We start from the raw sequence: 25,375 nt of genomic DNA, 5'->3' as shown, positions 1-25,375 counted from the left end.
GCATCTACGTATTTTGTAGGTATGTATTTTTAAGATGCTGACCAATTGCTATTCAGGAAAACTAAAACAACGATAAGGGCCTAATTTTACTTCCCTTTTCAGACAAAAAAATTGATCTTATCTCAAAAGACATTGGATATAAATATTAATTGCATATTATTAATTAATTAACAATTAATTGTTATAAATTAAAGCCGACGGCGGTACATCAAAAGCATAATGATATTACTTGGGGAATCCCCTATCATGCTATCCCCGGCGTAATTAATAATGATTCACTTCATACTGTGCTGCGCTATGATAACGACCGTTATTAATATTAATAATAAAGTTTTTAATGAAATAATTATATTAAAAAAAATATTACTTATTAATTCATTACCTACTACTTAGACCAGCCTATAGTATATAGGGCCAATTTATTATACTAATTAAGTGACAATATCAGACATATGAATATACGAACATTAAAAAAATGTCTAGGCTTATGTTTATTTTTTAATGTAATTGACGGATTCTGTTACTGTATACTCTCTTCAAACTCGGCCTTTCCATGAGCAAATAGGCCTATAGTATCGCTAGCAGGTTTTTACGCCCTACATAAAAATATAGGCCTATAATATTCATATTCAATTGTTTACATTATACGGTTGATTACGCACGATTTTTATGTACCACACCCTCTGTTGTTGAGGCCAGGGTCGATCACCCCTGAAAGGAAAATGGCGGCGTTCGATTGTATGTAATCAGGAAGCTAACACGGTAAAATTAACTATAATATTGACCATCTGTGGAATATCTCTTCTTCTAACAACAGGCAGCGTTTTACCAAGTATGTATACCATATTTCAATAATAATTATAATGAAAATAGGTAGTAAACAGGAGTGTTATGTTTATCGCAAAAACCAGGCCCGTAAATCGTGTTTGGTTTTTTGTATCGTTTTGTACTTGACTTGGTGGTTGGAACTTCATGATGGAGCTGCTCCTCTTTCCTTTCTCTCTCCTCCGGCCGTCGGCACCTGTGGTCTTAGATGATGGCCTAGCCTAGGCAGTGTCTGTCTAGGAGTTGCTTTTGACATCTCTCCATCGTTCATCTAGTTAGGCCTAAGCCCTAGCTAGTAGTAGTAGGCCTAGAGTACATAAATACAACACACAGAAATTGCAGATTTTATTTAAAAATTTGTATTTTGAATTTAATTCCTAGCCTAGGCCTAGGTAAAGCCTAGGCTAGGCTAGGTGTGTGTGACCGAAACAACCACCGACTGAAACGGCTGCAACCATAAAATTATTAAACATTTGTACGTAATATTGTTTGTTAATGTTAACATTTGAATGTCAATACACTTGCAGTGCAGCGTAAAGTGAAAGATACCAATTTTTTTAAGAATAAATAATTTTTAATTACAGTTGAAAAGTTTGACGTCATAAATTTAGCTCTGTCTTGTTATATCAGACCAAGCGTTAAATCGACCAAATACAGTCGCGATAATGAACGGCGTATACTGGGTTTATAGTTATACCCATGCGCAGTTTATTATTTTGTAAGAATTAATGTCCCCTTTCATTTACTCTCACGATGTGAAAGCACACTAATTATGTTGACAATACGGAGACGGGCGAAAAACAAGTAAGACAATTATTTCTTAAAACGTTACTTCTTCCTTTAAATGATGTGTACTGTTTGTATGTTATCAATGTTGAGTTTGTTTGTAGCACATTATATGCGTGGCGCTCTATTATTGTGTTTCAATGGGCGTTTTTGTTTTCATTCAGCGGCTGTTTCAGCTGTAAACCGGCTACACGATGTTGAATTCCTACTAAGAAAAATGTGAAATACTGAAGTTCTATTGTCAGGGATGTCACCACGGTGGTCGGCGATGGACGGCCCCGTCCACCACTCGGAATTTCCGACCACCATTTTCATGACACCGACCACCACTATATTTACACATGTAGATCGTAGCCTATTGTTCGTAACTTACTACTACGATGTATTGTTATTATAATTATCAACGCGTCGATCGTAGGGTGGTTCGTAGGGTTCATAAACAACATTGTCATCACCTTTAGAAAACGCATGGTCAATGCAAATTAACAATGTACTATTCACTAATTAAAATCGGCCTAGTAGGAGACGACACATTTTGGTGGTTAGCCTAATTTAGCCGGACGAGACGACATCGTGCGCTGAAACGACATCGGAGTAGAGTCTAGTTTCGGCAGCCTAGGCTTACGCTAAATTATTTAATCCTACCTTTGCGAATTATAAATATGCTGACGTAAACATAAAAAAATATATACAAAATCAATATTCCATGTCAAGATTTAACATAGGCCTAGACCTATTCAATTATTACGACATGTCACTGTGTAAAGAAAATGGCCCTAGTATTCTGTAGCTAGCTAACCCCGACCATAATTAATTTTGAGTGAAAAAATGTGCTACGTGTGGTGGTGTAGTGGGAACAGTTAATTTAGAGAGAGTATCGCATTTCATATCATGTGACACAAAATCTAGGTACACGATCTTTTTCTGTGTGCGCGATGGACGTTCCGATACTATACTTAGAATGTTAACAATCTTTTGTTGTCGGCATCGTTTCTGGATCGACTGGACGTTTTATTTTTAGAAGTTGGCCTAAGCCTACTAGTTCATTGTGGTTCACCGTGTGGTGCCATCAGGCCTCTACTGTGGGAAATTTCTATTAATTTATAATATTCGCCGTCGAGTCGAGTAGATAAAAAAACACAATGAAAAAATGATTACGATTAATAATAGTTAAATGCTTCCGAGTAATTTACAACTTGGGGAGCGACCACCACTCTCATGACATGCTGGTGACATCCCTGTATTGTCATAGCAATTGTAGGATCAAACTAGAAAGATTTAAAAGAAAACTTATTTAAAAAGATGTGGACAAATAAATGTATTTCTGTTTAAAATAATCTAAATCGGCACTTTGCATAAATAATAAAGAACAGAAATACCAATCAAAACTCTAAATTTCTAGTTTAAAACATAAAGTACAGTAATGTTTATGAACCGAATCTGAAAGATTTTGTTTTGCAATAAAATTAGTTTCTTTTCAGTATAATATAATGTATTTCAATATTACCAACTGTAGATAGCAAGTGAAGAATGTTCATACTGTCCTTCCTAGCTGTTTCTCTGAATCACAATGCTAGCTAAACAAATATCTGAACAATTGGGATTATATTTCTAAACTCAAGCAGGAATTGGTTTATATCATTATTTTTCTGTTGTACAATCAGTAGCTTAGCTTTTTTAGATGAAGTTACATACAGGTAGTTATTCCATTTTGTTCTGAAACATAACAAAAAACTATCAATTATCGTCTGGTGGAAATGGTGTTAATTTTCACACACAAAGGAAGACCCTGTTAGCAAGCTCAAAGTGGTTTTTACTAGACAGTGAACACTGAGGTAATGTACTAAAATTGAGCCTTTAATTGATTAACCACAGCAAATTTGCTAAAGGAAGATCAAAATTGCTATTAAGTACAAAGGTATGTGTATGACAGTATTACATTTAACATGTTGTTAAATGTTATACAGTATATAATATTACAAATTCCTGTTGAGTAATTATACTAAATACATCATGTGTTATTCCTGCAGATTTAAATCTCACAATCAGTTTATTTGGGATAGTCTGACAAGATTATAACCGCTGGTCAAGCTAAATACAAACTCTAGGCCTGACAAGGAGTAAACATCATCAGACCAGCTGAAGAGGTTATGGTGACGGGCTTCACCGCCCACTGGTAACTACCAACATGAATAGCATATCTGCTTCAGATAAGGTAAGTCATTTGAAAATTTCCAGCAATGTGTTATTCCTTAAAAATTTGAGCAACATGATGGTATTAAGTTTATATGTTTTATTAGGATACCTGAATAAACCGTCATTTGGGCTTATTTAAATTATATTTCCAACCCCAACCCCCTCAAAATCAGACAATCTAATAATAGTACTGAATTTAAGCTTTTTTTATTTTTAATGAACAAAAATTAACTAAGAACACTAACAGGCAAAAATAATCATTAGGTTTCTGTAATTGTCATTTCTAGTTTGGTTAATAAAAATGATTTGTTCCTGTAAAAGTATGGCTGACTTTTTACTTTTACCCAGTGAACCATAAATTGTACCCAAGATATTTCTATTATCAAAGCATTTGTGAAGTCAATGGTGCATGAAATACCAGGCGGTATTGAAAATGCCCACCTTTGTTGTAATACATTATACAATAATTTTTGATTCAGAAAACTATAACAGTGGTGTCAATTTGAACCATAGAGAGAGTTCCTGTTTAGAGAGATACTGTAGTTCATCCTGTGCCTCTCTGAATCAGTTTTCACAACTTTATTCGTTTCATAAATGTGGTGAATGTGTGTTGACTGTCACTTGTTAATTTCATTAGAGAATAAAAATGAATGTTATTAATTGATTTAGAAAACAGTTACTGATTAACATTAATAACTTTATTATGATGTATGATAAGATGTACTGTATTGTCCCCAAAAAACCTGAAAATAAAGATTAATAAAATTAGACTTTGAATATTGCATTTTGCAGTTTTAATAAAGTTATTCACTTCTGAAAAAAAAAAAAAATATTTATTTCAATTATTATAGAAAGACAAAAGAAACGGTTAATTTTAACCAACAACCATTGCCTGACAGACAATTTAAGTATTTTTTGCTTTAGTTTAAATTACATTTTTGTCAGGAATTAAATTTTTTCGATCTAGTTTTTGTGACATTAAAATGGCATATTAAAAAAAAAGTGTTTGTATTATTTTTTTAGGGGGACAATATATTTTTAAAACAGTAGTTTACAAAGTGTAAAGTACTACAGTAAATTTGGATGTTTTTTTACCTTCAATTAGAAAAATCTTTAGACGAAATAATTCATCTCAGGAATATGGTCATGTATAAATCGAATGTTATTGTGGTGAAGTGTACAGTATGTTTGAATACTGTATACGCCTCAAGGAATAGAATACAATTTTTACATTTTCATTTTCATTCATGAACTGTATTCTTCTAAAAGTAAAACATCATTCGTGTTAACACTTGCTTAATCTAGATGTTCTCAATTTAGTTCCCATGTTGACAAAGACTTGAATACAGTATATAATACTGTATGCCATTTTCATCATCATCATTTTCACTTGCTCTGTTTTAATAAACATGCTTAATTATTTATTGTTACTTAATTAAATTATAAATTTCAAATGTGTTTCACTTAACTGTGATGACATACTGTAGATCGTTAACCTTTGATACCATTAAAGTACAAAAATAGGCCAACACTATCATCAGTGTCTATAGGTAATTACTGTTTACTGAGTTTGCACTAGAAACATGTAATGTGATTGGTCAAAGTTGCATCACATGTACTGTATGACTACTGATCCTAAGATTGAAAACATTGTTTTTGTATTGCCCAATCAGAAAAATGTTTGTATCTCTTCACAAGCACAACATTTTGTCAAAATTAACATTTATTGCACTTTGAAACTTTGACCATAGAATATTTCACCTAATGAATGTTTTTGAAACATAGTGACTGGAAATATTCTCTAATTGACCTTTGACCTTATTCTATCTTGATAACTTTTTAGATATTGAATAGAGTATGGTCTTGGAATTGTTCAGAACAAAAGTTTTTGTTCATTCTATTAGGAAACAATGTTACTTTAGCAAAATGTGACCCGAAATAGATTAGAATGCCATTTAATCGGATCACCATGTATTTTTACCTCCGCCAAGGAGGTTATGTTTTCATCCCTGTATGTTTGTGTGTGTGTGTGTTTGTGTGTCTGTGAACAGCCTGGAGGCCACAGTTTTTATCCGATTCTCACCAAATTTGGCAACAATGATCTATGCCCCAAAAGCTTGGACGAGTTCGAATTTGAGGGGAAAAGATCATAGGTCAAGGTCACAACTAACAAAAAACTATTTTACTGCCTAGAGACCACAGTTTTTATCCGATTCTCACCAAACTTAGCCACAATGATCAATGACACATCATATAATTGTGGTTAAATTTTGAAGGGTCAGGGTCAAAGATCAAGGTCCACAAAAAACTAAAAAAAAAAGAAATAAAAAAATAATAAAAAAAAAAAACCTCAGTGGGACTTGAACCAGCGATCTCAACTGTGAGAGGCTGGATACATAACCATTACACCACACTGTCATCCACAACTTTGTAGTGTGCAGTTAACAGATTTACACTTAGAACTAATAAAAAAAAATGTAAAAAAAAAATATTTAGGGAATTTTACAGTAGGCGGAGGTTTGTACTCTCGGAGTACCCTCTAGTTCGGTGCTATTTCTGCTGCGAAAAAAATAACCACCGTTTATTAATTAACCATTATATCAAAAGGCAGCAGCAGTGAACAGGACAATGTGTTTGATCTTATTCAGAACATAAGATCACTAATTTTATACCCTAAACAGTTTCTTCAATATTTTTAGTAATTAATCCTAAACAACAGTTCATTCACTTAACATGATACAATGGCATTAGGAAATCAATGGCTTATCAAATACTTTCAAATCTCTTAATGACCAATACTATTACTAGTTCATAGATGAACTTTGGACTGGAGTGGTTTTCTTTAATGCAAGTACTATTAGTACTACTAGTAGTTTGTGTCAAACAAAATGAACCCATTATTCATTTCCTTAAATTAAATATAATATAAAATGTTTATTGATTTAATATAATTTTCCTCCGCCAAGGAGGTATATGTAATCGATCGCGTGTGTTTGTCTGTTTGTTTGTTAATGTTAGCAGGATTACTCAAAAAGTAATTACAAGATCTTTACCAAAATGAATATACAGATAGATATGTGGTCAAGGACCATTCCATTAAATTTTGGGACCATGGTCCTAATTCTGGACCACTTTTTAGTATACTTTTCAGACCTGCTAGTGTTAATTAAAAGCCGGCGAGCAGTCTTAATGTAACAAGTAAACTGAAATTGTATTTTCTCAAGAACTACTTGTCCAAAAAACATTTTTGTACAAGAGGCAAGAGTTATAATTTGTGATTTGTAATTTTAAAACATAATTTGATTTAATGTGCACCTTTTTTGATGTGAGTAATTTAAAAAACCTATTTCTTTTCAAATTCACTCGTTTTATTTTCGCGTTGCTGTTCTATTGTTAGTCAACTGAAGCTATTGTTAATTAAGAGGCTTGTTACATAACCATTACACCAAACTCGCTTCACATGCTTGTCGTGAAATTAGCATACATCACAAACAGCATTAAAAAGACACACACAAATATGTATTTTTTCCAGTGAGAAATCTTATGTAGGAGAATTTTACAGTAGGCGGAGGTATGCACTCTCGGAGTGGCTTTCTAGTTTTGTTTTGTGGATAGTTAGTGCAATTTTGATATCGCAATTACAATTTACAGTAGTATACAGATGTTTCATGAGGATTGCACAACACCATGGCACGAGTGGAAACTACACATTTTATGTTTCCTACAGTGTTTAAATACTGTAGAAGATGAATTATTATATTAAATTATGCCTATAATACATTGTGTACAGTAGGACATATTTCTTACAAATACACTGCATGGTTAAAGTCTTTTCCTATAATAATTAATTTTACAGTGAATACATTTCATAATCACTAGGAAATCTTACACTGTATTTATACATATAGTATGATCTGGGTCACTGTACAACATAATGATTAATCATTAATGGCATTTTTTATCAATTAATAATTAATTGTTAAAAAATTATCTGAAATCAGTGGTCCTTAATGTTTCAATCTGTTTAATTTTAGGTAAAATCAGTTAATGCTATTAGTATTATTAGTTAAGTGAAAGTTTAGCAATGTTCTAAAACAATTGAGATTTCATTAAAAGGAATATGGAATTCCTGTGTGATTGTGAAGGACATCTGGCAATAAAAAAGAAAGAACTTTCAGGAAACAAAAGTTATTTAAAAAGTACAAAGGCAACGGCTCATGAAATGGGCAAGTCATGCGCAGAATATCGCACACAATCAATGCATTTACAGTTAGTTTCTAGATTTCATAAATCCTTTGTTTTCATAGCTTCGCTGCCTTTTGTTATTGTCTATGTGTATGGTATCATAAACATGGTATTATTCACTGAGTATGGTATAACCCAGGACAGCTGAGTCTTACACATTCAATATGGAATTCTGTTCAGCTTGATATTGCAAAGTTTAATTTATTTAAAATTGTCGTTTATGTTCGAGAATTGGATTGGAGACATAAGTAAAGTTAATTTCTTGATAATGATGTCATTGTGATTCTGGAATACTGTATCTTACTTGCTGGTTGTATCATCTGTGTTTTGTTATTTTTAATTGGTTTGTAATTGTGAATACTGTATCACACATCGGTAGGCGTACACTACGTGTACAGCATTGTATCAGATGTACAAATTCCTTTCAACAGTAAAATGAATACAACAATACGATAGTATTCGTGTTTTTGGATCATGGAACCTTTCTGTGTAAATAATAGAATATATTTTTCCTGGAAGTTATAGGAATACAGTACCTTGCAAACATTTATTTGTTTATTGTAATTTTATGTTATGTGTCTATCTTATTTGTAATTTGTAATTATTTTTATATTAAAATGTGTGGATAAACCAATAAAACAAACAAACAAACAATAGTTCATCGGAATGAAAAGTGACCCACGTGATTAAAGCTTATTATGGATGTCGTTGAATTGTAGATATGAATTCATACAAATTTTGTCTATCTGATGTCATGACGTCGTCATATGTCCAGTTGAATTCAAAAAGTCGGATATTCATCTCTTTTATAAATGTTCATCGCATTTAAAAGAGAGTGCATCTCACTTGTACGTGCCCAAAATTCTTCAAATTTTTATTAATGTAATTATTTAGATAATTATCTTCTAAAATTGTTGTCTTTGTATTTCACTTTGATGAAGTCATCCTGTTAAAAAGTGGATTGAAAGATGGGTCTCGTAATTTCATATATGCTACATTGCATATAACATTGCATACATAATATAGTGTATTCCGTAAATACTGTAATATGATGTATGCTACAAAATAGGTACAATTCAGCACTGTAAACATATTTAATTCATGTCATAGGATGGCATAATAATTGTCGACGTTCATATATTTTAACTTACATTTTATTAAAACGTGTGTGGTAAACGAAATAAAACAAACAAACAATTATTATTTTGATGATTTGTTTGATGATATGAACAAAGAGAAATGTCATTATTTATACTTAAGCTCAATGTGCGTGTACAGTAGTTTTATTTTTTTATTTATTTATTTAAATATACTGTAAGTAATATTATCATATTGTTTTTATGCTTGTACAGTTATTTTTGGATGAACTGAAATTCCATTCCCACCTTGGACAAAATCGAATACTACATTGTTGTTCAAACCAGTAAAAACCAGTATTGCTCTTTGTGCATATATTGAAGAAAGTGTGCACTCATCTGTGGAACATAATTGGAATGAATAACAATATTAAGCATAACAAATACAGCAGTGACGTACTGTATAAATAAACAATATCAGTAACAGTAGTTCTTTTCTTTCAATAAGGATTCGAGAAGAGGTGAGCATTAAAAACCCTCAACTAATCTGAAATCGAATGTATGCTGTACATAGGATACAAGGGTACGAGTTACATTGATTTTTGTAAGTACTGTAGTTCTCTGTTTTATGTATTTTCGTAATTAACTGTAAGAAGGTTTAAAAAAGTGCTTGACATGGTTTTAAAGAATGTACTAGACCTTTTCTCTTGTATAACGTCGGATAACCGTTTATTTGAAATTAAAAGTGTATTTTAATAATAGATGCATTAAAAGTAGACGCATTCCACTGAGTTTTTAACCCTCTATTATAGTTGGTCTTTTGGCGCTCCATAGAAATGAAAATGTTGAACTTGCGAAATTCATGAACAGTATGCGAGAAACAAGTCTGTAAAATCATCAATTCAAAGGATTTATTTGTTACTTTTTATGCATTTCTTCTTCATTAAAGTACTTTATGAGGCCCAATTCTCAGGTGTGGATTCACGATAAGTTACTTAACAAGTTTGGAGTCAAAAGGAAGTCGAAATAAAAACAGCTGCGAAACAGAACTAGAGCCAATTAATATAGAACAGTAAGCCTTAATGATGGATTATAATACATCAATGACTATTGTTGAACAGACCACTATGAGTAACACTGAGAGTGAGAGTAAGTAAACTACTTTTTGTTTCAAACATTCTATGGTACTGTAGGCCTATATTTTTGGTGATAACACTAATAAAAATGCGTTTTTTTTTTTTCAATTTTCAGTGTCTTTCCAAGATGTACTTAGTGTTTGTCTCAGAATTGTTCCATGTTTTTAAAACACACTCTTTAACTACTCAAATGCACAATCCAAAATGTTAACCTATTTTTGAATAATATCTGAGATATCTCCATTTCAAAAGGCATGGTTCACGCAAATGTTTAACCACAAAGATGAAAGATTATTATTTTCAGACAGTAAAATGCATTTAATTAAAACAAATTTCAGGGTGTTTTAAATTGTCTAAAACACACCAAGCGTTTAGTAATCATGCCCTATTTATTATTTATATTATGTATTATTTTTTACTAACTTGTTATGTACTCTTTTCCTTAAAGTCGTAATCATCACAAATAGACTAATAAAAGAGGGTAATTACATTTAAAATTAAAGAGGCGTATTTATAACTTAAATGTGATTGGTATTCAGACTTGAGAGTCAAAACTTTACATAGTAAACTGTACTTTAGTCTAGTCTGTACTTGAATTCAGCGAGTACTTTATACCGTTAAATAATTTAATAGATAACCTTTAATACAGAAATTTGGTGTTCTTTCTTTAACCATGCTTTAGCTCAGCGTTCTGCAACCTTTTTTGACCGTGACCCCAGGAACTTCACGCTATGCTCCGCCCACTTTGTTAAAGCTCATGCATAAATTATTCATGAGCACCGTCCTATGGCTTCCGTCGTGTTTCGTAAAGTCCCTAATTGTACACTCGCCGTGCGTCAACATAGGGAAAAACTGTAGATGTAAAATGTAATCAGTGTTGTAAATTCTACAAAACTGAGAACATTTCACATATAGATCAGTGTATAATTGATAAAAAGTTTCAGAACAATTTCGCGACCCATCAATTGGGTCGCGACCCATAGGTTGTGGAACGCCGCTTTAGCTTAACCATATTTTTTAAAGGAATAAAGAGTGTAATAAATAAATTAACTATGATTATGTTTATCATCTATTAAATTTATTTTTGTAAGTAGTAAGTAGTAGTTGTTGTAAGAGTTCACCTCTTCATACTATTTTTTCAACAAATTTGTAACAATTAGTCTGACGTTTATCTATATTTTTATTTACATTTTTATTTTAGATAATAATACAGTTGCAGTCATAATAATAAGTACTGGTATGTAACTTTTTTTCAAGCAAACTTCGCAATAATGCTGGATTAAGTGTAAAAAATAAAGATAATGAAATTAGCCTAAAAAGAATGATTTTACATAATTAACTTTTTCATTATAGTCTTTGGAATTGTTGGTACTTGTTTTGTAATTGGAATTTGTGTAGTGAAATATTTTTGCCCGGATGAGCGTTGGGATTACATTAGACGTAGACTTCAATGCAAATGTTGTAAGCAACAATTATTATTGTTATAATCTGGTATTACTGTTAAAAGCATGATTATAATTCAGTTTTCCTTCTGTAGTTTATAGCTTATCAATCAATAAATCAACTTTCATTTGTTTAAGTCCGTGGCCTACACTACACAGAACAAAGATATAATCTATTACTATTACTGTACATATTTCGGGATCCCTAAGGGATTATTGACAGCCAAAACAAAACATGTTTATTGGACAAGTCTTACAGAAACTAGCTTGCATACATTTCATAGACTCTCTTCTCTCAGACGTGCTTTGGGGTTTTCGCATGCCCAGTCCGAATTTAAAATTCTCATTTGTTCAGCCTTAGTAAACTACTGAATACAGTAGTTAAATTTTCCTAATTCTTAATCCTCTTGAATATAACTGCCTAAAGGCGTGGCACGGAAATTGTACATTGTATTTCAAAGCTTCACAGTACATTTCCCATTCTAGGTAAAAATAATATTTGACATGTTGCCAATACTCCAGTAGAAATTAGTAATTCAAAGAGATATTATTCTGATGTAGGGAGCGGATGATGAAAAACAACGCCAGAATGCGCAACAACAAAAAAGTATACATGGTTTGATAGAATAATAGAATAATTCATTGTTACACATAACACTTAAACTTTACTAACTAAAACAATACAGGCATTGATTGCACTTGCACACATATCTGTATCTTCAAAGTTTATTGTCATTGAAATTACCCAAATTTTGTTCAACATGTTATTATAAATGAACTGGGGTTACGATCAGTAGCTGACTTTCTGTTATCTCTTTTATCATACCAACAAGTAATTTGAAAAATAGTTTAAATAATCAACACGTTTTTTCAAATTAATCCACCAAACTTTATTTTAATAGAACTTTAATATTACCTTAATTTTGGTTATCTACTGATATATATCTGAATTACTGCTATTTAATGAGTTTCTTTTAAATTATAGCCCAGTAATAGATTAATCATCAGTCACTGGATTTTTGTTCATCTCATATAGGTAATGTAGAATCACAAACTAATGGTCAATCTGAAATGGAAACAGTCCGATTGTTGTCAGACTCTGGTAAGAGATTGTTGTTTTAACCTTGCAATGTTTTCTATAGTTTTCTTTTTATGGATTTTGATTCTCGGGTTTGGGTGTGATTTTGGGAATTACAAAGTAGTTCTATTCTGGATAGGAACCTATATCTGGGTCATTTGAGGGCACAATAAAGTCTACAGATATTTAGTCACATTGTGTATGCAAACATTGAGAAATGGGGTCGAGGGTCATTTGTTCGTAAAATGTTTCATTGGAGCAAATATAAATATATATACATTCTGAATAAATCAATGAAAAAATTAACTCTATCGGACGAGTAGTTTTGAGATATGGTAACCCTGTAATTTCACCCTAATTTGCATATTTAAGCTAATTTGCATATCATCGGGATGAGTGACAGAAGTGTGATGCTCAAATTTTGATCTCCTCATCATATGTGACCATTTAAAAAAAAAAATCTCTGTTTTCAATTTGTTTCACTTTGGTCTGTTATTTTTGATAGATTGCCTAGCCTATAGTCTGAAAGATGAGTCGATTTAATGAATAGACACTTCAATAAAAAAAAGCATACCTACAACATTCATTTTAATTTTTAGCCTTCGTTGCCATGACAACGGTCAATTATCCAAATTTTGATGTTTTTGCCATTTTTCACAGATTTTCTATAGTGAAAAAGTACAAACCAAAAATACTTTAATACAGTATACAGTTTTTGTTTGTATTGATAAGTTCCATTTAATGTAGAAAAAAGAATTTACAAAATGGAGTTTGGTTGATACCATATTATTTTAAAAAGGGGTGTTTTTTAAAAATATTTTTTTAATAAAAGTATACCTCATAAACGTACCTATAACTTCCAAAGTGGTGTTTTCATATCAATGAGGTTTTTTAATTTTATATTCAATAGGTTTTTCAACAATAACAGACATTCCAACCCCTGGACTTTCAAAAGCGAGACATATTGAATTTTGTTAAAGTAATGGGGTCGGAGAGGGGGGGGGGGGAGCTGCGGTCGCGTTCGTTCTGTGTAGAAATGCCTCCGGACAAGGCCTCATAATTATAATTATTAAATATAAAAATAAAAAATTTAAAAAAATATTATGCCAGATTAATATTCTTCCGTTGTCACATGGAAGACCTTATTATGACTCGCGTAATCAGGCCCGTATCCAGGAAAGGTTTTATGGTTCGGGTGTACGTCGAGTGAAACGTGTCTGTAAATTTGCAAATGAATTGCCGATTTTCACCTGAAAAATAAATACGATTTTTGGTCCCTGGATGTAACATGATATTCACGCGAACGATTCGTACAAAGTACACCGCCAGACAACCGCGATACGCAGCTCAATCACGTGCACGTAGCCTTTCAGAACGTTTATAGTTTAGTAAATATTAGACGACGTCCGTTTCCGGCCATGGAAAAAACGATCGTACGTCATTCATTTGACACACACAAATGCATATTTTAACAACCAAGATTTTTCGTTAAGAACTATCTCAACGCTCAAAATACTCAACAAAATAAAGGGACGGAAAGGTAAATCAACGGAAAAACTATATAATACCAAAGAATATATATCACAAGAATGAGTAATCCGCGATTTTCCCTGTAACAGTAATATTGTCCATGTGGTAGGGCGCCGCCATAAGTGAGGATGTATCTGGGATGTATACAACTTTTTGTGACGGTTTCACTAATCAAAGGCTGGACCACCGGTAGTATTTTCATGATAAAAAATGTTATCAACTACATGCCAACATCATGTTAAATGCTGTTTGGATATTTAATTGTTCGTTTTATGCAATTTATTTAGTAAAAACTGCCGTATAAACAGTTCGTTTTATCAACCGGGCGCTACGATAGCGTGACCGGGCGTGTTGGTGTTTACGCGTTTTCACGAAGGATAGTTTAATAATATTCCTATATTTAAATTGTTTCTGGTAAAACAAATAAATGTAATGAAATTTAACATTTTATCCTATTAATAACATGTATTTTATACTAATTTATATCATAAAAACAATACTTAATTTACTGGGCGTAGAGTAGTACGCGGCAATGGTAAAGAATAGGCCGTGCTGAGTAACGATTCGTTGATTTTTGGTGTTGCTGTGTTAGGCCTTTTTTGTGAACTAATTTAGCATGTTAGTAAATAATTGTCTTTAAAAGTGAATGTACACTAGTTTGTTAATAAATATGTATTATAAAATAGTTTACAATTGCAAAATATATTATCATAATTCTATTTAATGTGACATGTATAATATCTATTAAATCAAGTCTTATTTAGTATGTATACATCACTCTCTGGAGCTCTCTGTTACAAATTTCTCATGCAAAAATCGCGGAATACTCATTCTTGTGATATATATTCTTTGATAATACTCAATGGTAAAAGTCCCAACCCAACCGAATACGACATTGCTACCTCCCTGGTCAGAGTGGCTCCCAAGTACGATCCAATTTACTTTTCCCGGTTGAAAATGGCCATATTTAGTGGATTTTCACTGCCCCTTTTAATTGAATTTCGGTACAAAATATAATTAAATCTAAAAATAACAATCGTAATCCAATCGTCGTGTAATCGTCTGTACTTTTAGTTCATATAAAATTCACCGATTCACCTAATAATTCGGCATATCGACATTCAATCTTGGTAGTTTTCAAAATATTATTTCATTATTTTTTTTTCATCATAAAATATTTTGAAAGTGGGACAATTCAAGGGTTTGGCGGGACAGCGGGACAGAGCATAAAAAAACGGGACAATCCCGCTGAAATTGGGACAGTTGGAATCTATGCAATAATCACATAAAAAAATCTGGGGTAAATTATGTAACTAGGTTTTGTGTTGCCAGGAAAATACAAACAAATACAAACAAAACACATGAAACAAAATTTAAATATGGCTAATCCAATATTAAAATGTATATTTGGCTTGTCATAATGCTAATAGAGTCATACGAATAGTTTATAGATAAAATATGAGAATGTGTTGCCAGGTTTATTTCAATTAATTGCCAGAAAAACAGTATTTTGCATTGAAATATTTAGTTGATGGAAAATACGACTATATAGTACTTATAGGCCTAGTTAGTGGTAGTACTGTATGATAATCCATACTGTGTACAAGCGTTAAATACGATGTACATGACGTGAAAATGTGAAATAATGTGGTACTGGTATAGCCTAAGAAGGATACAGGTATTTCCTCGATACGTCAGTTTTCGCCGTGTAGCTGCTGTTTACCCACGTGTCGTGTGTGTATCGCGCAGTACTACTCTACTGTCTGAACTATGTTTGTTTACTAGGCTATAATAATGAACGATGTTTCGTTTTAAAATTGCGTTTAAATGAAATATTACGCTTATTTAGTACTCTATGGGATAATATGGACTGTTTAAATACTGTAAATGTCAAAATAATAGAATACAAGTACGATCTTTTTTTTTTCCAACGGAAATCGAGACGGATCACTCCATTCGTAATTCATTCGCCCAGTGTGTTTATATCCACATGTTTATGATCCGCGGATGGATACTCTCTCTGAACTGTCCCTTTCCTTCAATTTAGTGAAGTTGAACTTTTATTAAATAAAGTGTTGCATATTTCCTAACCCTAAAATGTTAATTATAATTTATTTTTATTTATAACTAAAATAACATTTATTTAAATACTATCTAATTTATTATCGCGCACGACTAAAAAAACAAAACAACAAGATCAGGCAAGCATGTGTTATGTGTCCTCCGATCCTCCTCTCTGCTGATGACGATGTTATAAACGACCCTGTAACTTGACCCTCTTCCGATCCTCTGCTGCAGGTTGTTGTTACAATAGCTAATAATGGAGTTTGATGTACAGTTACGACAGTTTCTAGCCTGGATATTTTTTGTTTAAATGAAACATACTGACGTACTGTATTAATTACTTATAATGGAAGGTAGTCATAACGGTCCGTCATCAATGGCCGGCGATGGTGAATGTACAGTCAGCAGTAGGCCTAGTTAATAAGACCTTTCGCGTCTAGCCTATGTTTTGAACAGTTTTTAATTGCTATTTTCTTTTAAAAAATTTGAATTTCAAGTATGTTTAATGATGATGATATTATTGTATTGGCGAAATAATTGTATCATTTCTATTTATTCGAACTTTTCGTAGCCTGCTTAGCCGTCGACGATGCACGTATACACAGTTGAGTTTGGGGAATTCCCACACACAGTTGATCACAACGTAGGCTACGCCACGCAACCACCACGCGATCCCCACGCGTAGGTAATGTAGTTGCAGTAGTTTTTATCTGTACTGTAGGTACCAAATGAAGAAAGAAAGAAGAAGAAAGTCCTTACGAATATGACCTTGTGAAATGGTAATTTGAAAATGCAAATAAGGCATGCCTGGTAATAATCTATAAATTTAAATTTGTATTAGATAAGTATGAAAAATCTAAAGAATATTTCAATTTTAGTTACCATAGTAACTGTTGCTATGCATAACTAAGGGAAATTAAATATCAGATAATTATTGATTAATAATTACTACTGAATCCAAAATTCACAGAAAAAAAATATAGAATTTAAAACCAATATTTAATAAAAAAATGTGATATTTTACATGCTGACCTTAAATGACATGAAATTTCACATCAGGGCTTCAATATTTGTTATGTAGCATTAACATACCCGAGTATATCATTGACTTTTGATTGGTTCAATTTTGGGGAGGGAAAACTGGTGGATCCAGGAGTTTGACATAGTTAGGGGGTTGGAGGCGTCCTATCTTTTACATTGCAATTTTTAACTTGGGGTGGGTGGGAGCTTGGAGGAAGGGGAGGGGGTGGGATGGAGGAGTTTGAATCCGTCTATTGGTTGGGGCGATGGTAGCGACAGTGTGGGTGGTGCTTGACTGCATAAATTTGACACTCTATAGTGGATGATCGACCGAAGTGTTGCAGTTTATCTTTTTGTGGTTATTGTGGGGGGTTGGGGTATTAGTCGAAAGTGGTGGTGGATGGGCATGTGGGATCTGCTTAGATTAGCAAATAGAAAAAGTAAAAAAATGAAAGAGAAGCTTCAAAATAAGAGAGGAGTAATCTGTTGCAAAGATTAAAATTCACAACAACCTGATAATTTATTCAAATTTCCAGAGGATATAACCTATAAAATGAAATTAAAAATGGAAATTACAGAATCTATAATTTAAAATATTGTTTTTTTTTCTCACAACACAACTAGAATTATATAAAACATTAAGAATTGTTCTGATCAATGGGTTTAAAATCAGATAATCAAAGAAAATAAAATGTTTTTACTAATATACCATGAAAAAATAAAAATGCCTATGTTTCTGGCAACACTGCTTGTAGACTTATAAATTACCCCAGTATTTTATTTTAGAAATCACTTATTAAACATTAGAACTAACTGTACCTATTTGTAATAAACTTTAGTTGTTTTTAACAATTTAAAAAAAAATGAAAAACACCCCTTTTTAAATAAATGGTATCTCCCAAAGTATGGAATCAAAAATATAAACAAAATTTGAAACAGGTACACATTGCATTGTTATTATGCATACACTAATTATTTGTTTTAATTAAATGAACAAAACAAAAATATCGAAGTATGTACTACCAATATCCATTTAGAAAACCCTTAAAAAAGGACAAAATTTGTCAAAAATACAAATTTGGCCATTGTCATGGAAATATATGTGTGAAATAAAAAATACTTCATTTTTCTCAACACATAACCATGTGCAAAATTTGATAAGAAATCTATTTTTATTATGATATTATTTCTTTGATTCTTACAGACAATGGCTCTTAACACTTTGACTGCCAAACACGAAGATCTTCGTTTTTGGAAACACAACGCTTGACTGCCAAACACGAAGATTTTCGTTTTTCGCGTTTTTTTACGAAATCCGGTAGATAGGTTAATTATTGGTATATACTATAAATATGAACACTATATTCGGTCTGGACCGTCAATATTTTACAATTTGAAAGTAACTAATCTGGTTACGAACGACTGTCAAAATGGTACCTGTCGAAATAACAAACACCGCGCATCACAGTAGCGCGTAGAGAGATGGCTTGGCGCATTGTGTATCGGTCGCGCGCTAAGGTTTTTGTGGATTGACATGTTTGTTTGTTATCTGAATAACAAATAATGGAGTCATTTTTAATATGAAGTTTTTAATTTTATTATTGTATACCCTAATTGTTTTGGTGTTTTACTGAAAGTGACCAAGTTTCACGCAACAAACTTGTTTTGAAATGGTATGGATATTATCATCAGTTTACTATCTAGGCCTAGGTAGGCTAATAGTACTAGGCCTAGGCCTAGTCGTAAAACGGTTCCGGACCAACTTTAGGCCTGGTTAACTAGGCCTGGTGTCTTTACTATGTGGATTTTGGCGAAACATTGATGTAAGATTTATGATTTATAAAATGTAATACATTTTTCGATAGTGATAACTTGTTTTTATAGGCCTATCGGTGCCGTGTAAGTAACTTTTTTGTTGTTTGTTGATCTCACCGGCCGATACTTTCATATTGTGATGTCTTGCACAAAATCGCGAATATCTCGACTTTCTTGCGCGAAACTACGAAAAACTCAAAAAGTGGGTTACTTTCATTTTACTATTACGATTTACATATTGCGATTTAAAAATCGTTCTTGGTACCATTGTAAAGCTAAAGTCTTTATGATTATTTTAGTCTAAATTACATATAAATCAGATCACATACATGGTTTCAATCAGCTTTAATAAAAACATCGAATTGGGCTAAAAACGCTGGCGGTGGCAGTTTCTAACTGGAAAAACCTCTGGCAGTCAAAGTGTTAACAATGTTTATACATAAAGCACAGTTTTTTTTTTATGAACACAATCCATATAATTGGTATTATGATATGTTTTATTTATTTTACAGAAAAGATAGAAAGATACCTGTGTGAGAAACAAAAGATTTTCTGCCATGAGGCCAGTAGATTTACACCAGCAATATTGAATAGTGGACAACAATTTGATCTTACTGACATATTTACAGAGTTGGATCTACTCAATGAAAATGACAGGCAATTAGTGCCAACAAAATTTGATGAAGTATTAGCTAACATTAAATCAATACCTGCTTGTAAAGTGCTTATAGATGGTGATGGGGGTATAGGTAAATCAACTTTGTTAAGGTACATAGCATACAGAACAGCTAAAGAGAATATATTTGAAGGTAAAATTGTATTTCCGTTGAATGCAAGAGATTTAGAAAAAGATGATAGTATTGTAGATCTTATTGTAAAGCAACCCAATATGAACGATTTTGAGGATGCTACACAGCTTTCAATTCAAAAACTCAGATCCTTCATAGTGCAACATGATGGTCAGATTGTGCTATTGATTGATGGCTTAGATGAATTAAGATTTGAGAATAAAAGTGTGATTCACCTGTTTAGAAAAAATGCATTAGTTAATAGTTTAGTGATACTTACATCACGTTCAGAAAACATAGATTACTTCAAAAATGCGTGTAATGTACATGTGAGAGTTAACGGATTTGGGGAAAATAGCATAAAAAAGTATATTGAAAATCATTTTGAGTATTTAAAAAAACCTGAATTTGGAAAATCCCTTGTTGATACCCTTTTTGGGGATTTGGCATTTTATCATTTCAATACCATCAATCAACTGCAACAAATGTGCAAAAATCCCATGTTACTGCTCTCAATTTGTATTATGTGGGAAAACAAACAAAGACTTCCAAGTAGTAAATCTGATCTTTTTAAAGAAATATTTCGAAGTGTTTTGAATCAGTTCATTGAAAAACAACCACAACCCAGATTGATTTCCAAATTTGAGGATACTCCAAAACATTATGTATATGCTATGATTATATTAGGAAATTGTATGTATCAAAGTCTAAAAGTAAACCAACTTTCAATTAACAAAAAAGACTTGCTGGCTGAGACAACTATGGTTGATATGGCCTTAAAACTTGGGTTTTTTTATAAAGATGCACCCATTTTAAGATCGGACTTTGAAGAGATTTATATTCCTTCACACAAATTGATAGCTGAGTCATTGGCAGGATTTTATTTATACAAAGTAGTAGTTGAAAGTAAATGTGTAAATGAATGCACAGCTGTTGACATAAATAAATTACTTGCACCGTTGGATAAAAGTGAATTGAAGGAAATATTCGAAAGTGAGCATTTCAGAATGACAAGGGAGTTTGCAATTGGGTTTCTTGGTGGTGATGCTGTAAAAGTCATAAAACTTTTTATTAAACATGATTTATTAACTTATCAATCGTTGGGTGCTTGCTTAGAATGTGTTGATAAACACAATATGGATGCCGTTATCGAAGCAATATCACAACTAATCGAAATACAACAACTAACAAAACATGTATCAAATTCTTTAAAAATGTTCATTCAATTTGCAAATTCTTGTTTAAAATGTCAACTATTTCAACAAACTAATGAATCCGTAAAAATGTTATGGGAAGTTTATTCAAAGTATGTTCTTTTCCCTTTGAATGATGAAAACATACACGAATTTATTGATTTGTTTCCATCTGGTAGAAAAGGACAGGCTTTAGCACACATAATATGTATTGGAAAAAGGAATGAACTGAAAATAAATAATTACAAACTATCATTTGATGTACTGAATGCTATGATCAGAGAGTATTTAGAAATTAGATGTAAGTTTAAGTACATAATTATCAGTGGGAATAGTCTCAGTAACATTGACGGTAGATTATTGGGTTCTTTATTGAAAATATCTTCTGAGCTTATCAGTCTTGACATTCATAATTGTAATTTATCAAGTGATGCAGTGATTCCTTTTATCAACGATTGTTCACGCACAGAAGGTATGAGTTTCACTCATCTTAATATCAGTTATAATAATCTTGGTGGCATTGATGGTACTTTACTGTATACTTTACCGACTATGTCTCCTAAGCTAGAAGGGCTTTATATGCAAGATTGCAATTTATCTGGTAATGTAATGAATGCAATTATAAAATGTTTAGGTAGAGAAGTTATCCTGAGCTTAACTCACCTTTGTATCAGTAATAATGATCTTTGTGACATTGACGGGATTTTACTGGGCTCTCTGTTGACTATGTCTCCTAAGCTGAAGAAACTCTACATGCATAAGTGCAATTTATCAGGTGATGTAATAAATAAAATGATTACAGTGTGTTCAGAAAGGATTTTGAGTTTCACTCACCTTGACATAAGTAATAATAAGTTTGGTGACACTAATGGTACTTTATTAGTGCGTTTATTAAATATTTCTCCTCACCTACAATGCCTTTGCATTGATGGTTGCAATTTATCAGATGACGAAATGAATGCTATAAAGGATTTTAGTAGTGTTGAGTTGAAGACATATGAATTATTTAAGTTTGGTAAAAGATTAGACCAAATGTTATACTGGCAAAACGGTTATCCGATGTTTTAAGTAAAACTGAAAAAAAAATAAAATATTTCAGATGCATTAGACTGCATTCAAATGTGATTTATTGATAATTTCCAGGTGCATACAAAACGAAGAGCCATATTTTATTATTTGAATGATAACACACCAGGCTAACACAATATCACAATTTCGAACTTATTCAGACATTTCGTTTTGTACGAATGCGTTCTCAAAATTATGGTTAAAAAGAGAGGTTAATAGCGGGGTGTCACGAAACCTAAGATCATGAAAGCTAAGACCCCCTAATAGTCAGGTTGCTTAGCACTTTTTTTGTGCACTTTATTTACTTCGTTAGGCCAAACTAACAATTCTAGATATTTTCGATCAATTTAATGACATAATTTTTACCACGCCCATTTTTATTAATATATTATGTAGTTATGTAAAAACATTAAAAAAATATAAATTACATAAATATGTCAAGTTTGGTATCAAATTATAGCTTATGACATGTGCAATACCACTAACATGAGAAAAATATAATTTCACAATATAATGACGTCATCAAAGCCTGCGCATATAAAAAACGATTGTGGTCGTATTTAGTTAGTTCTCAATTTTTCTTTTAAATGTCTTCGAAACCCTGTCTTAATGGTATCAATGCTACTTTGACAATCTAATTAGTTACACTTTATATTATACAGTATTAACCTTACAGTATTCAAGATTTTAACTCTCCTTGATTCTCCTTGACATGTCTATAATTACAGCTGTAAACTGGTGTGTTTTAAAAAACTATCAAAACGGCATTGTTTCTCAATGTGATTAGTCAAAAGGATTACTAATTTCTGTACGTACTTCCAAACAGGGTATTAGAAGTCATAAAAGTTAACATTGTCCCACCAACAACTTAGTTACATAGGGTACGGCAAGTATCCTGTTTAACGAAAGCACTTGTTTCAACATACGTTCTGGTGATTTCAACTATACCTATACAGTATATTAAGAAGCCAATTAAAAGGATATTTTAAAATAATTGTATGCAATATACCAGATTTAAGGATTTGGAGCATTACATGACATAAATGAGGCACGGTAAACTTCTTGGTAAAATATATCGATATATGTCAGCCATGTCTGACGACTCCTCGAAAATGCAATGATGGATCGCCAAACGTCAATGATATACTCTAGGTTGTCAAATTAATATTTTTATCTCATTCAACCCATGCCTTTGGACGTCCTGACCTCCTAGCTCGCTCGATTGTTTACCATGCAAAATATCTTTTCTATGGTCGACATATAATAGCGTTTTTCTTTAAACCTATTACTTTAATACCACAGAATACTGGAATTTATTTTCGACGTAGCATACGCCAATTATGATATCATAACTCTAAAGTAATGATCTTGAGTTTAGGCAGTGCACTCTACAGTAAGCATCCAAAACAATATTTAGATTTATTTGGTAATTTTCTCTGCAGAATAGATAGTTGAAATCTTAAAAAAATTAAACCAATTCATCATGATGGAAACAAAAAATTATAAAACAAAAATACATCTCTCCTGGTGGTGGTGGTCTAGCCCTAGCTAGCAGTGTACTGCTTAGGCCTACTACACTCTACTTCTAGAAACAGGAGGCAGCAGTAAGGCTACTCGAGACTGCCAGTACTAGTAGTAGACTACAGTAGCAGCAAATTCGGCCTCTCCTGTTAGCGAAACAAAAACTCACCTAAATGAATAATTGATCCTACATCAAAGTTACCAACTGCAGTTATAACTTAGCATTCTGCTAGCTATAGTTTTCGTGTTTTCTTCAAGATTCGTCTCGCGTCACTACTTAACTTTCACCAAAAATTAGTCGAAAAAAAAAATCATTTAACTGAAACTGAAAAAGACGTTTTTTTGTTCAAAAACTAACTTTGACTTCCAGTCAAAGTTTTCGATCAAAACATATCTCATAATGCAACGCGCTTGTTTGGCTACTCTGTATGCATAATCATAAAACTTTTTTGCGATCTGTGTGAAAACACCTTCTCAACCGTGACAAGTTGTAAACAATCCTAATTAGCATCATACATAATGCATACTCATGGTTTGAAATCTTTACTTTGCTAGCAATGATTTTCCAGACGAAATGTAATCAAATTAATTTACCTGTTAATTACGTAATCTTGTTTTTTTTTGGCTCAAATTTTCGACTTTAATATTACTTTGATATGGCCAATTTAAATTTAGAATATTTTGACCTTAATTTTTTGTGTTTCAAGGGACAATACATCTTTAATCATAGATGTGGCAATAATTGTAGCCCTCTGCGGACATACCTCTCGTAAACAGACACATTTTCTGGGTCAGAGGACGTCTGCTTAGGAAAGGTCCAATTGTAAAAAAAATTACTGCATACAGTATGATCGAGTATAGCCCCAGTGGGCCTGTTACAAAATTGGTTGAAAATTAGGGTCAGATTATACTCAGACTATATCAACAATGAATTTACCAGAGTATTTTGTCTGAATTTAGTCTGAATTAGATGGGACTATACTCATCGAACATGGGATTATACTCGGTCATATACGGTAGCAAGTTATTCATCCCCACTAACCTTCCTCCTCATCATTGTTCATGACAATCTCTGCATCCTCCACCACATTCTCCATTTCCTCTTTTACTTCAACTACATGTTCAGTTAATCTTGGTTTCTTAGCCGGCTTTTGACTGGAATAATCTTTATTGAAAGTGCTCATTAATTTCTTTGGGGGCGCCAATTCCTGCACCATTTGACGAGGCCGCATCATTGGGGTATTTGGTTTTTTAGGAGTTTTATTGCTAAATGGATTTCGAGGTGTGTTGTTGCGTGGTGTATTACCATGACTGGAAATAGAAAAGAAAAAAAAACTATTACACAAATTGTTTTATAAACTATCTTCTTTTATAATCTTTATTTAAAACTATCAATACCAATTCCCGTAATATATTATTGAATCACAAATAATTCAAATATTTTAAAGAACAACATTTTTTAAAAGAACAATATTATTTTTCTTATACGAATGAAAAAAATATTTTTAAAAACCTAACCTTCGAACTTTGCGTTTCATTGACAATGGTTTGACAGCAATATCACCAGCCTGAAGAAAATAATTGAAAATCAA

The 25,375-nt window shown here is 32.3% G+C and overlaps 2 protein-coding genes across 2 annotated transcripts in view; one reads left to right on the top strand and one right to left on the bottom strand.

Annotated features, from left to right (window-relative positions):
* LOC144842038 (DNA polymerase alpha catalytic subunit-like) overlaps positions 1 to 24,862 on the bottom strand; it is a 45,975-nt gene extending 21,113 nt beyond the window's left edge. The window contains exon 1 of the mRNA XM_078698378.1: positions 24,826 to 24,862. Within this exon, the coding sequence (XP_078554504.1) occupies positions 24,826 to 24,847 (22 nt within the window). The 5' untranslated portion in view covers positions 24,848 to 24,862. The remainder of the gene's footprint in view (positions 1 to 24,825) is intronic.
* On the top strand, positions 492 to 22,262 carry LOC144842436 (NACHT, LRR and PYD domains-containing protein 14-like). The gene is made up of 8 exons (XM_078698883.1): positions 492 to 832; positions 3,642 to 3,826; positions 9,637 to 9,732; positions 10,078 to 10,277; positions 11,466 to 11,501; positions 11,618 to 11,725; positions 12,743 to 12,808; positions 19,726 to 22,262. Exons 4-8 carry the CDS (start codon positions 10,211 to 10,213, stop codon positions 22,260 to 22,262), a joined length of 2,814 nt encoding a protein of 937 aa, XP_078555009.1. The 5' UTR covers positions 492 to 832; positions 3,642 to 3,826; positions 9,637 to 9,732; positions 10,078 to 10,210.
* Positions 24,863 to 25,375: the final 513 nt, after the last annotated feature.

This window comes from Antedon bifida, chromosome 5, assembly GCF_963402885.1.
Source record: "Antedon bifida chromosome 5, ecAntBifi1.1, whole genome shotgun sequence".
NCBI classification, from domain to species: domain Eukaryota; kingdom Metazoa; phylum Echinodermata; class Crinoidea; order Comatulida; family Antedonidae; genus Antedon; species Antedon bifida.
This window is presented reverse-complemented; position numbering and strand designations above follow the sequence as displayed.